The following is a 15,519-nucleotide window of genomic DNA, read 5'->3' as shown; positions in this document are numbered from 1 at the left end:
ACACCAAATAAATTATCATCACTATACTATTGAATAAATACCTAACATATTTATAACTTAGGTAATTATTTGTGGATAAAATATTAATTCATGTGTTTTTTTAGGATTGTTAATAAAAGTATTCATTAACAAAGACATGGGTGACCAAATAAAGACTTTCATGGCTTTATTTTTTACATTATTATTACCACCTAATATCATCATCATCATCTTATATATGTTTTTGTTGTATTCCTATGTCATCACTATCATCACCTACTTCTTCCACCAAATATCCATTTCCAAATAATTGACCTCTATATAATAAATATATATATATATATATATATATACACATATCTTTCAATTCTATTAAAAACATATCAAAAGGTTGAATCAATAAAGATATATTTATTAAAAATATATATATAAGAAAAATCCAAGTATAATTTAGACAAAATATAATATCTAATAAAATTATCTATGTATATATATAATTATATATGTTATAATTATTTGCATGCATCTATAATAAAATCATATAGTTGAGACTTATTTATTTTGTTAAAAATATTTGTGACATGATTCATAGAGGTTATATGGGAATTATATAACTATATATATGATAAAATTAGGGAAATTTTATTTACACCCCAAAAATTTTTAAGTACACCCCATTTTAATAATTTTTATTTTATATAAAATTTATATCTTTAATTTTACTAAGTATTTTTAACTTTTTTCTTTCAATTTATATTCTTAAAAAATATACCTATCAAACAAAATTAAATTACATTTTAAAAATTATGATAAAAAAATTAAAAATAAAAAATTATATGAAATTTTGTTAGAAAAAGATAAAAAAAAATATATACATGAGTTAGAAAAAATTATAAAAATAAAATCAAAATAAGTATTGAAATTAACATAAAATAATGCGAGGAAAAAATTTTAAAAAAATATTAAAAGTAATTTTTAAAAATTATTTAAGTTTATATTTTTTTTAATAATGGGGTGTATTTATAATTTTATGGGGTGCAAATATAACTCCCCTAAAATTATTAATCTACTTAAGATATTTAAAATTTGACCAAAGTGACAGTGGTACACAGTGACTGTTGACTTTAGTACTTAACAGACCAAAATAAATAGAATAGCGGAGACTAAAACAGAAATAAAGTTTAGAGATTTCTACCTGTAAAAGTTCAATAATAGGGTTGATCCTACCAAACTTAAAGCTCGAACATCTTAGCTGTCAATTACCTAACAATTTTATTCTATTTAGGAAGAGCTTAGTCTAACCTAACTTAATTTTTATTTTTTGTTGATTTGAAATCAAGGAATGAAATTTCTTAGAATAAAAACCACATATTTTGGATCCTCATTAACTCACATATAATGTAATGTCACATCATCCTATTTGCTATTAATGCAAATAATAAAATGCGCCATTTAAATTTTAAACATAGGCCAAAAAAAGGAACAAAATAATAAAAAAAATTAAAATTAAGCTTAATTATTATGTCCATTGAATTTTCTACTCTTTTTCTTTTTAGGTTTTTAGTATACTTTAAGTTTTATTGCAATTCAGCCCCTGATTTTTTTTGTTGGCAATAAAATCCTTTAGTTTTTTTTTTTTTTTTTGCAATTAAGTTCTTTTAACTATTTTTTCACAAGTTTTAGTTTAGTACGATTTTTTAAAGTAATCAACACAACTAAGGACGGAGGAGGCCGAAATGCAAAAAAAAAAAAAAAAAAAAAAATGAGGGGGGCAAAATTATTTTTTTTTTAAAAAAAATAAAAGAGCTAATTAGATACAAATGTTGGGGAGGAGAGAGGGCCCCCAATATAATGTATAAAAATATTTAGAGGTGTATAATATTTATAAAATTTTAAATTATCTATAAAGAATATTGCTAAAAAATTAACTAAAAGTAATTAATTTCTATAATTTTCAAAACTCAAAAACTTAACTCCCCCAAAATGAAAAATCTAAAGGACCAAACCAAACCTAGTCGATCTACTTAATTATTATATGTCCATTGATGTTTGTTAGGTGATCTAATTAGGGACCCTACTTAAAAGTAAAATATATTTTGTTGGTTATTAATAATAAGGGACCAACAAGTGGTATGTGGGCACCAAATAATACAAGTTGCACCACATTTAAATAGTGTTTAGTCTATTATTTATAATATCAATACAATCCAAAATGAAATGAAGTAACATGGTTACACATTTGTTAGAGCATTATTATTGGATATCAGTGTGCCCAGTATCTTTTATAAGCGGCGTCTTATGATTAGTTAAGGATATTTTTTAAGAATTATTTTTTAAGTTATATGAGATCTAATACTTAATTATACTAATAGTAGTATGACACCGAAGAGAGTGCTAGGCACTAATGGTGTCTTTAGTATTTTTATCTTTTTTATATGAGCATTACTATTGGGCACCTGTGGTGCCTAGCACTTTCTACATGTGTCACTTTGTAATTGACTAATGATATTTTCTAAAATCTATTACATTAAATTATATAAGACTCGATACTTAGTTAAGACAATAACGATATCAACACGTAAGATGGTACTGGATACTATTGGTATTTTTTAATTTTTTTCTTATTACATTAAATTATATGAGTCAGATCCTTAGTTAAGTCAATAACAATATCAATACGTAAAATAGTATTGGACACTATTGGTGCCTTTTAATATTTTTCTTTTTATATAATTACAAATCATAGCTTGGATAGAGCTCAAACCAATAATGTAGGACTATACTTAAGGATATAATGTATGTACTCTACTTCTTAAATATCACTATTAATGAATATTAATGAATTCAACCTACTTTTTACTATTAAATTAATTAATTAATTAAATTAAGTGGTATTATTTAGAATTGTTAGTATTCATCACATATAAAAATGTTACTAATTAAGCACTAAGATATTATATGTGATGAGTTAGTATTTTCTTTTTCTTTCCTTCTTTTAAGTGGGACCAAGAGACTTTAATAGGTAATTATTAAGAATTTCACATATGAATGTATAAATTTGAATGGTATCAATTTGGTCTTGAATTTAGGAAAATAAATAGTATGTGTATGAAGTATTTGTTAGACCACTCACAATAAATGAGTTATAATAGCTAAAAGCTAAAAAAAAAATAGTTAAGAGCTTAAAATTAAGCTCTAACAAATGTTTTAAACTCTTAGCTATTATAACTCGTCCCTAACTCCAAGAAATTTTTCTCTAAATTTAGCTCATGAATAGTGAAGAGGTAAAACATATTTTATACTTTTTCTTTCTCTTTTTCATTAAATTAATTAATTTTTTATTATTCTTTTTACTCATTTTCATATTTTTTTTAATTAATAAAATGTATGTAAAAATATAATATTTAAATGATATAGAGAAAAATATAGAGAAGCTGATGTATAGTGTAATGTAAATGTGTGAGGTAAAATAAAGAAAATGGAGTTTTGATAAGGTATTTTAAAGAATAGAGTAGAGAAGTTGTTGGAAGTGCTCTTACAAAACTATCTTTAGTTTAATTATCTGTATATATAATATATTAAGAAAATTAATTGTAAGATTTCCCATCACAACAAAACAAGTAAAGAGAAGAAAGTTTCTTAAAGAGTAATTGAAGGCGAAACTTTTTTATATTTAATTTTTTATATTTTTATTTTTTTTTTGTGATAAAATTCTCTTAAGTTTATTTTTTAATATAAATTTGAGACGTCGGTTAAATATCACTGTGAAATACCAATTGAATAACTATTGTGTACACATGTATATACGTGAAAATAAAACTTCAAAGTCAATACAGTAATAATTCAATTGGTATTTAATGATAATATCCAGCTGATATTTTAAATTTACAAAAAAAATATATATATATATAAAAAAATTTGCCACATAAAAAATAAAAAAATTAAATATATAAAATCAAAAAATAAAAGAATCACAATTAACTCTATTAAATATATCAAGTGTCACCAATAATTCTTTTAATAATTGATTCAATTAGACAAATAAATAAAGGATATTTTGTAACAAAAAATACAACTAAAATATATTAATATAAATGTCATTTTTAGTTTAACTACTTTTTTTCAGTATGAGCTCTACAACAAAGTGTTACTTCTCTAGAAAAAAAATATTATATTTTATTATTTAATAAGCTTCAAACTCTCTCCCATTCCTTTATGGCAACCATAACAACCAAAATGTAATATGCTTTCACTTCATTTTTATTTTTATCAGAAAAAAAAAAAAAACATATTGAGTTGAGATTTGAGAATCTAGTTATAAAAAATTAACAAAAATCTCAAAAAACAATTAAGTAAATGTCAATTGTTTCATTATATCTTCATAGTTTATTAAATAATTTATTATTGGCTAAAACATCTAATGTGGGTTATAAAAATTCACATGAAAATTAATACATATAATAGATCCCAATTCATCTATATATATATATAAATATATCTATGTTTTTAATAAGCTCACCTCAATATCTTTTTTTCCTCTTTACAAAGTTTACAAAATGAGCAATGTGTAGAAGAATCAAAAGACAATAAGGCAAAGAAGAAAGCAACAAAATAAAAATATTGAAATTCTATTAAGTGACTTATCAGCCTGCATTTCTTGCCTCCTCAGCCTTGGATTACTACTACTACTACTCCCCATTAGACCCCGATACGAGTTTGGATACGAGTACAAACTCTCCGAGTTTCCAAAAACCCTAGCATAGACCATATCCCCGAACATCCCCACAACAGGGTGATGAAAACCTGTCATGGGCGATGAGGATGATAATAAATCATCATCCTCGTCGTGGTAATGTTGTTGATTTTGGTAAGGATTTCGATAGGGAAGTTGTTGTTGACCTGAACGAGTAGTAGTAGTAGTAGTAGGTGATGTAAGGGCAATTTGTGCACCACAAGCTGATGGTCTAGGCGGGATTTCCATTTCCATTCCTATTCCCATTCTGACCGATTTTCTTTCAAGCTCGGTGTTGTTGTGGCCAACACCACCCCTACCATAGAGAGGTACCATAGCGGTGTGTGATATTTCGGCTTTGCAAACCGGGCACTGAGGGTGCTCATCAGAGGCAAGAGAGGCACTTTGGACATGAAGCCATTTGTAGATACAAGGCCAACAGTAAAGATGGCCACATAGTGTTACTATTGGCTCATGAGCAAAATCTAAACAGATATTACAATCAAAACAACCATTTGATGAATTTTCTGATATGGGTTTCCATTCATGACCATAGTAATGTTGTTGCTGCATAGCCATTATGATTTTGAACCACCAATTCTGTAAAAAAACATGTAAGAAAATATTCAGAGAAAAAAGAAAATCTTTGGCATGAAAAAGATCACATTTTTGACCCAAGAGGGTTCGCTCCCACAAGGTCTAAGGTTCGAGTCCCTTCTGGGTACTTACACAGCAATTGTTATAATTTCCTGGTCCCCAAATATTGTAGGGTTAGATAGGAATCTTAATTTCAAAAAAAGAAAAAGATAACATTTTTAAGATCATTCACAATCTCAATTCACAATTGTGAGTGTTTGGCAAAATAGTCTTTTTCTTTTGTAATCACTTTGCATGCATACCAAATTGACATTCTAGACACATTGGAGAACATTTCTAGAAGCTATTTTAGGAAAATAGTTCATATTTAAAGCATTTATCAATAAAATTGACCCCACCATTATAAGATCAAAACAATTTACTTATAACTCAAGCCAATAGATTCTATTCTACCTTACCCATTATAAAAAGCTAGAAAAATATAAATTCATTATCATATAATAATTAATAATACAAAAGTTTCACTTTCACCCTTTGAGATAAATTATGCAAACTATAAATTGTAAAAAAAATGAAATGAAACAACTTATACATAATTCCAAAATCTTATCTTTAATAAAGAATTTTGTGTACCAAATAATTTTGAAAGCTAGCTCATTGATACAACATTTCAAAAGGAAATAGCATTGGATGATGGGTAGGCATCCAACACTATTTTTATTTAATTAACTTTTTCTCTCTTTCTAATAAGAATTGCTATTAGGTAAGGCACCTTAATTGATTAGCAGTTAAATGTGTGGGACCCGATATTAAAATATTATGCCCTTAACTTTTCTCCTATCTAAATTTGGTGCCTAAATTGCATAGTGACTTTGTTACAGTGTATCAATAGACTTCTTACCGTGCCCTTTTCTCCCTTCTAAATTTGGTGCCTAAATTGCAGTGTGTCTTTGTCATAGTGTCATTGTGTGTTGGATACTATTAACAAAATGGAAAAGATTGAAAAGAGAGATGTAATGAAAGCATTAAATGTTTCACAGAAGAAGAAGTAAATTTTCAATGAATAGTAGTACATACAGTACTCTCTAATCTTAGAACAATAAGAGTTATTCGAGAAATGCTAAAAGGTACCAGTAGTACTTAACACCCTCCAACATATCATATATATTAATTTTTATAAAATATCGTTAACTAATAGCAATACTCCAAGTGATATTGATACTCACACACACCAAAGCCAACTCCAATAAGAGATGAAGCTTTGATCTGATCTAATCTGAGTTATAACTTATTAATGCATCATTGACTTTATCTCTCTCTCATACCAATTTGGTCAACCCAAAACAATAAACAAAACCATTAACATAAACCAAAGACTATGACAACTATAATCCAATTTCAAGAAAGAAAAAAAAAAACAAATCTTGAAGAGGAAATGGAGAGCTTGTTAGCTATGGAGATTTTGGTTGATTTAATTAGCAAAATAACCATATTTGATCGTACAAGCGACCAAAAATTACACTATACAACCATAAATTTACAAAATGTAATCATTTAATGTGTTTATTTTGCTAATTTAACATTTTTATATTGTTAGTTTAAGCAAATTTCCCAAAAACCAAACTATTTTTTTCATCCACAAAAGTTGATATCACCAACAAAAAAAATAAGGTAAAGTTGGATCTAAACCAAAAAAAAAAAAAGATTAAGAACTAATTAAGGGTTAAACCATTTTAAATCTCTCTATTGTAAAAGTTGTTTCCAAGTGTTTAAAAGACAACATGCAAATCCCAAATGCATAATCTTTATTTCTGTTTGGTTACCGAGAAAATGAAAATGGGAAGAAAATAAAAATCTAAAAAAAGCATAGTTTTTTGATAATATAGAATCTAAACAAGCTTAACCCAGATAAGGAAAACATAAAAAGATCAAATCTTTGTTGTAATAATTTCAAAAAACACATCACAAATGTTATGATATAATACAATATAGAAATACATACCTAAAGGTTGTGGAGAGAAGAAGATATAGCAGTGTGTGTGTGTGGTGGCTTATTGGAAGCTTGGAAGAAGAAGGGTTCCTTGTTCAATGGCGATTAATAAAGAAGAAGAAGAAGAAGAAGAAGAGAGAGAAAGATTGGTTTGGGTGGATTGGCAGGGCGTGAGTTTCGTCGGCTTCTTATACACGAATCCAATCATGCCTTGTTCTGCTCTATAAAAAAAAAGAATATAAAAATAAAAATATTAAAAAGAAGAGAAATGATAAAAGATAATGTGCACTCTTTTTTCAGTGTAATATTATTATTGGTATAATTAAATATTAATTTTATGTAATTTAAGAAAATAACTATTAGGGATATAGCTAATTTTTTTGAACCAAAAAATTAAACTTTATTAAATCAAATCAGCTACCAAGATAGCTTTCAAACCAGTAGGGACAACACCCCGAGAGAAACACAACCAAAAATAGAACCAGAAGAACGAGCCAAAAAGTTAGCCGTCTGGTTCCCGGACTGCTTAACAAAACTAATTGAAATAGGAAACAAAAGAGAGGATTGCATAAGAGCTACACAATCCGAAATTAAAAGCCCCACCGGAGACAACAAACGCTTCTTCTGTTGCACGGCTCGCACCACCAGCAGCGAGTCCACCTCCATAACCACACCAGCAGGCACACCCCCCTCAACCCACCTTCTCTTCACCCAACTGAGCGCCTCCTTCAACGCCATAGCTTTAGCCAAAAACAGGTCGGGCTGACCATAAGTTTTAACTGCCAGCGCATCAAGGGGATATAGCTAATTAATTGCAATAGTAATACATAAAATAATTTGCGACATAAATATCTAAAGTTATATATGAGTTGTAAATAAATACATAAGTTTAATTTTTAGCGATAATAATACTTAAATTATATTTCTGAAAATTTGTAGGAATCTAGTCATTAAATGTCAAGTTATTATTCATGTGTTGTTTTTTTATTAGTACATTTAATTTTTTTTTTAAAAAAAAAAATAAAAATTTAAGTATATAGACTAATCAATTATTGTCACGTGGCGATTTACTTAATACTTAATAGTCAGGTACATATAGAAGTTTTAGAATTATAACTTAAGTATTATTACCACCAAAAATTAAATTTAGGTATTTATTTACAATCAGAAGTTAAACTTAGATATTTATGCCACAAATTACTCGAACGAATATCGTTATTGAGTGTTAGTGGTGTCTTGTACATTTTAGACGTGTCGAATTGCGATTGGTTAGCGATACTTCTTAAAAAATTATTACATTAAACTATAGAGAAATGTTAAATAGCACTCACAGTATCTAGTATCCTTATGAGGTTTAATATAGTTATTGATGCACAATATTGAGGTCTTACTTATTTTAATTTAATGAAAATTATAGAAATCGCTAATCAATTATAAGACGTCATGTCATATGGATGCTAGACACCTTGGTACCCCATAGTAATGCTCTAAATTATATGGACCTAATACATAATTGCACCAATAACAATATTGACACGTAATAAGGGGTTAGACACCATTGGTGCCTTTACCATTTCTATTACATTTTTTTAAAATATATATATTAAATAATGAAAAATTTACATAATATAGATTAAAAAATTAAATAAAACTATAAAAATACGTCAATATGAAAATATATATATATTTTTACTCTTTGAACTTTTTTATTACGAAAATATCTCTTTAGTAAAATAATAAATCATTTTTTTAATTTTATAGTTGTATTATATTTGTCATGAGATTATTTTTTAGTTGTTTTATAGTTTATTTATAGTTGTCATAAGGTTGATTTCTCGTTGTTTTCTTACTTTTTCACTGAAAAAATATATTTATGTAATTTTAAAACTTTACAATCGTATTTTTATAATAAAAATTTAGATTGTAAAATTGTAAATAAAATATTAAATGGTATATTTGAAAGTTTTCCTTAAGTAATTTTGTTAGAGCATTGTTATTGGGCACCAATGATGTTAGAGCTAGCGCTCTACGATTGGTTAACGATATTTCCTAAAAGCCTGATACTTGATTGAAGCGTTGTTATCATAAGGCGTTGTTATTCCCTAAAAGTTGTTATTTTAAGCTATATAGGACCTCATATTTTATTGCACCAATAGCAATATGACACCGAGAAGGGTGCTAGACATTATTGATATCTTTTAGCATTGAGCATTGCTATTAGGCACCTTAAGGTGCCCAACATCATACTGATGCGATATGAGTTATTAGCAATTTTTTATACTATTTATTAAATTAAAATTGCAATAATTTAGAAAATATTGTTAATTTTTGTAAAAAAAAAAAAAAAAAATATAGGATCGATACATCTTTTTCTATTAAATCTAACCTTCAATAATTTTATTCTTAATTTTTTATATATATAATAATACAGAATATAGTTATTTGACACATTATATAAAATTTTAAAAAATTCAAAATAATTTATAGTAGAGTTTTTCACGTTTTCTTTAATAAATTTTTTTTCAAACAAGTCCAAAGAAAAATGTAGTTAAAGTTTCCTCAAACTACCTCACCACAATAAACCCCTCAAACTATGGTAATTATAGATAACAAGTCAAACATTTGATTTTGATTTTTTCTTTTTTAAGATAATTGAAATTTTCACCCCCTAAACTTTAACAAATTAAATTATGTCCCTAAATTTTTAAGGTCGTAAAATATCTCTACTGAATTATTGAGATTGTTGAATATTTTAGATTTTTTTTTTTTAAATTTTAGTTAGAAAAGTCTAACATAGATAAAAGTTCAGGAGTTTGATTTGGTACATGTCAAAGTTCGAGGGACATGATTTGGTAAATATTAAAGTTTAGGAGCATGATTTAGTACATGGACAATCACAGAATTAGTAAAATCGAATGAAATTAAAAAAATATTTTTAAATCTAACAATCTTAATAGTTCAAGAATTTTTTTTAATAATTAAAACAGTTTAAGAGACATGATTTAGTACATGTCAAAGTTCAAAAAATAAAAATTACAATTAACTTTTTTTAAAAAAAAAAATAACAAATTTTTTTTAAAAAAAAATAACAAATTTTTTTAATATATATATATATAATTTATTGCATACAATTTCAGTATGGCAATATAACGAGGAATATATACCATTTCGAGACAAGCATTACAACAATAATGAATCTACGAAACATGCTCAAGCATTACAACAAATGCTTGAGCGATATACTTGCTTGAAAAATATCCAAGTGTAGTTAAGAATAGTACGTACTCGAATGTTGTAAAACACTTTGAAAAACGTATTGTTCGGCATCCTCGAATGTTGTAAAACACTTTGAAAAACGTATTGTTCGGCGTCACAAGCAAATGCTCAAGCAAGAGTAGTTGAGAATAGTGCTTGAATGTTGTAATGCTTGAGCCCTACACTTGCTTGAAAAACATGGTCGGTGTCACAATCAAATGCATGCTCAGGCGAGAATAGTGCTCGTATAGAAAGATTGAATCTTTAAAAGATTGAATCTTTAAAAGATTGAGACTCGAGAGAATTAATTGCATAATTGATTAATCTTTTAACACTAATAATCAACCATAATTCAAGTCTAATTAATCAAATGCTACTAAAAATAAAAACAATAATAAAAAAAAAAATAAATACTATTTTAAACTTTGTATTTGGTAAAAATTACTGATTACACCATCTGTTGACGAAATAGACTCTATATTTTTTAAAATGGTACAAATTAGATCCTGAACTGATTTTTTGTCAAAATAAAATTTAATAATAACTTGATTTAGAAGTATTATGACAAAATTGATTACATTTTCTACATTTGTTCCTATTAAGTTTTATCTTCAAGTTGTTTATATTAAAAAAATGTTGAAAATTGAGCTCAGGGTCCTATTTTTATCATTTTCAAAAATACATAACTCATTTTGTTATTTAATAAAACAGAAAATTTAATCGATAACTTTTACAAAATACATAGTCTAAAAATAATATTTATCCTAAACAAAAAATACCTTTTATTTGTAATATCTTATAAGTATCTTCTTATTTTTTGTTCTTTACGAAAGTTAGCATTGGCATAATTATTTAAAAATCTTTTGAAATTCCGTATTTTAATATTCTCAGTTTGATTATTTAATTAAATGATTAATTAAATGCGGAATAATAAAACTGGTACTGAAAACAGTTTTCTGTAGTTACAGAATGCAACTCTGTAACTCCAGAGAAACCCAGAAAAACAAACAGTGCATAAAAGTAAAAACACACAAGATTTTTGTACGTGGTTTCAACAATCCTTTCAGATTGTTACTAGTCCACGGGGCCACGCCCAGAGATAAGATTCATTAGATCGGTATCAAAAAATACAAAGTAATTGACTTATGCATAAATAGACTCCCTCTTATTGTATGCCGCAAGCTTGATGTATTCCACCTACTAACCGAATCTTGATAAAACTTCAAGAGCTCGAACTCCCTTCGATCACCTTGAAGAGTGCTTGAATCCTCCCGATTCAAGGCTTAAAGGCTATCTCCCGAAAGCCTATACAACCATCTCCCGAAGGTTGTGTGCTTGTATCCTCCCGATGCAAGACTTCAAAAGCAATCTCCCGAAAGCTTGTAAATACCATTCTCCCGAAGGTGCACTGATGTTCTTCTTCGTTGTAGACTTGAATACAGACTCAAGACAATACAAACAACAAATAAACAGAGTAAGAGTAGAACAACTCTTCTCTACAAAACAAAGACTCTCTTTTCTAAAGATATGAATGGAATTCAAAGATACAAGAGAGGTACCAAGAGAGGTACTAAACAAAGACACTCTTTCCTTAAGATATGAAAGCAATTCTAAGTGTATGAAAGAGATGCAAAACCTAGCTACTATAAGATGTATTTATAATGAATATACATCTCATAGACAGCTTACATTCGGTCTGAACAAGACCTCAACCCACTAGAAACTTCCCTAAAATAATTCTTCAATCAGTCCAGGAATTTCCGTTTCTGTACCTACAGAATCGTGGGCAGTAACTACAACTTTCCTTTTATAGAAAAGGAAAGTTTAGCTCCGATTTTCTCTTCAAGAAACCTGATCTAAGAAAATGGGAAACTCAACACAAGATCAGATTACACAGCTGGTTAGATAAAAATGAAATGGGTAACCAAACTTACCATTTTTTACCTTTTTTCCAAAAATAGGAAAGCTAGACAACTTTCCTTTCAAGTTTGAATACACCAAATAGGAAACCATATTAAAGTATACCAGCCAAAATTATACAAAGAATAATAAAATATTTTTGTCAATTAAATATGCCAAAAATAGAATTAACATCTTTTATATATTTTCTTTCTCTATTTGAAATGTAGCCACAAAAAAGAAAAAGGGTATTAGGATATCATTTTGGAAAACACTATTATGCTTTTATAAAAGTAAATAGAACAAGAAAAGAAAATATTAAGAAAATACATAGTCAATATTGGAAGATAATAAAAGGCTAGGGCATATGTTTTCATATATATTTTTTTAAAAAAGTTCAATATTATTTTTAGCAAATATTATATGATTCTTTTTTCTTCATTTATTTGGATTCATTATCATCTAAGCAAATATTAAATTAAAAAAAAGGCAATAATTCATTTGAACTTTTAGTGTATGGTTGTCTATCAATGTCTCCTATGTTTGTGAGTGTTTAGCTAAAAATTCATTTCTATATGTTTCATTTCATTATTATTTTTATTTATATAATTGTTTTGTCATCCCAAAATAGATTATTTATTTTCTTTAAGAAAAAAAATCTTAACATCAAATAGGCCATGGGTACATACATGTATGCCCCACCCAAACAAAAAAAAAAAAACATGTATTACATGTAGAATGGTAGTTCATAAATAAAGAAGGTATATTTGTGGGCCAATTTCTTTAATATTTACTATTGTTACAATTACAAATATGATTATAATAAAAAAAAAAAAATAACGGTAAAAATATTTTATCTTACAATTTTATTGCAGTCGTACTCTTTTAACAGCTAAGTACTAGTGCCAACTAAAAAAATACATAGAAATATATTATTGGACTACGTATTAAATAATATACCCTATTTTATAATTAAAATATACAAATTTTATAGAAAAATTAAATCAGTTTTTCTTTAATTAAACAAATATATAATAATTAAAAAGGTATGACTGTAATAAAATTGTAAGATATATAAGATTTTTTTACTATATTTTTTTATTAAATATATTATATGTGTAATAATTATAAATATTAAAAGAGTTAAAATTATGTGTTCAAATCGTATATATAACAATTTATAAGATTAAATGAGTTAAAATAATATATATTAACTGCAAATATTAAAAGAGTTATGTCGTAAATTATATTCTAATAAAAATAAATAATTGGTAAGTTAAAATAAAATATTTATAATTAATTTTCCCACGTGATCTTGTCTTCTTTTCCAATCTATATTTATTTTATTTTTTTGAACAATGAACCTATCTAAATTTATCTCATAAATTTATTTGTATTTCCTTTTCCAAAGCAATAAAACTATAATACTTTTATTTTATTTTTGTAAAGAAAAAACTATAACATATATTTATGAGTCACGTTAAATTATATAATTTAAATGTCTATTTCATGATTTCATAACGTGTTATTCACAATTATCTAGGCATGCATTATTGTCTATTAACCATTTTTTTGTAATTAAATAATAACAATAATTATAATAATCTCCTTTCATGATAAGATTTTAAATGAATGGATAATAATGGTTAAGTGTGAGTTTATGCACAATAATATTAGGGAGAAGTGATCATTTTGAGAAAAATATTAGAGACAAGTCAACTGTTAAATGGTCTAAACTTAGAAATATAAACGGAGCGGGAGTGGAGATTGCTCTCATACTCTCATACCCATTTCTTAAGTTCACTCACATACCGGATCGAATACTAGTTTAAATTAAAGCAAGGACAGCGCAGCGATTACTCGATAGAAAAAGAATTCTCATTGAATACCCATTACATATATATATTTTTTTTTAAAAAAATAATATCTCAAAGATAATTTTTTCAAAAAAAAAAAAATCACAAAAACTCAATAAAGCAAAAAATATAAGTGGAAGGAGTTAGTAATATAAAATTGGTAATCGAAAATACGATTAAGTGTTATTTTTTTAAAGCACTTAATTAAGTGTGATTATTAATATGTATCACCGTAGACATTTTCATGAAAAGTGAAATGTATCATTAATGTAATTAAAAAAAACCTAAACTATAAAGTTATTTTAAATTTAATATAGTTATGATTTTAAAACTTCAATATATAAATATATTATATCGGGGCGGGTATCTATTCCCCCACTCCCGCTCCAATCCCGACTCGAGTATGAACATTTAAACTCATACCCACCCCTGCCCCCGAAATTCGACCCCCGCTGCGAGTACTCGAACCTACGGGTATAATTTCTATCCCTATCTAAACTATCTTCGGAGATGGTTAAAATCAATTATGACGTGAGTTTGTACGTGCATTAATGATTTGGCTAAAATTGGTGCTAGGGTGATTATCGTGATGATTTAGATTTAGTACTTGCTTCTGAGAGACATGGAATGATTATTTCTCTACTGTTGTACTTAAAATTTTGAGTTTGTAATAAATCCAATAATTTCTTTTAGCAACATAACACTCAATGATGGTAAAAATGTATTTTTCGTCAATACAAAATTCGTATAGTGTCTTAAACAAGACATATGTAAGATTCAAATTCTAAATTATTAAGTTTGGATGGACAAATATGATTCTTTTTATTATAATGATTGATGTAATTTTTTAATTAGTTGACGGTAAAAATTAATTACTTTGTTTTGCAAATTACTAATTAATTGAAAAATATTACATGGCTAAAATGAGACAAAAGTCCTTAAAACTAATAATCTCAATAGTTCAAAGAAAATTTTTAATGACCAAAAAAATTAAAGGACATAATTTAGTATATATCAAAAGTAAAAATCCTGATTAATTTTATTATTAATTTTTTATTTTTAATTGATAATTTGTTAATAGAGTTATAATGTTGATTAATTATACAAAGAATTGTGTGATTCATATTAAATCTAATAACATTACGACATGTAATAACAAAAGCTAGTAGAGTTTGAACGCAATAAAAATCTATCATTAGAAAGTAGAAAAA

The 15,519-nt window shown here is 26.5% G+C and overlaps 1 protein-coding gene across 1 annotated transcript; it reads right to left on the bottom strand.

The window, feature by feature from the left end:
• Positions 1-4,442: 4,442 nt before the first annotated feature.
• On the bottom strand, positions 4,443-7,516 carry LOC115697847 (E3 ubiquitin-protein ligase RMA1H1). The gene is made up of 2 exons (XM_061119108.1): positions 7,311-7,516; positions 4,443-5,311 (listed from the first exon to the last, which is right to left on the bottom strand). Exon 2 carries the CDS (start codon positions 5,288-5,290, stop codon positions 4,556-4,558), a length of 735 nt encoding a protein of 244 aa, XP_060975091.1. The 5' UTR covers positions 5,291-5,311; positions 7,311-7,516; the 3' UTR covers positions 4,443-4,555.
• Between the last annotated feature and the right edge of the window lie 8,003 nt (positions 7,517-15,519).

The sequence above is a fragment of the Cannabis sativa genome, chromosome 7 (genome assembly GCF_029168945.1).
Source record: "Cannabis sativa cultivar Pink pepper isolate KNU-18-1 chromosome 7, ASM2916894v1, whole genome shotgun sequence".
Lineage (NCBI taxonomy): Eukaryota > Viridiplantae > Streptophyta > Magnoliopsida > Rosales > Cannabaceae > Cannabis > Cannabis sativa.
Note: the sequence above shows the minus strand (reverse complement) of the source record. Positions and strands in the feature narration are given on the sequence as shown.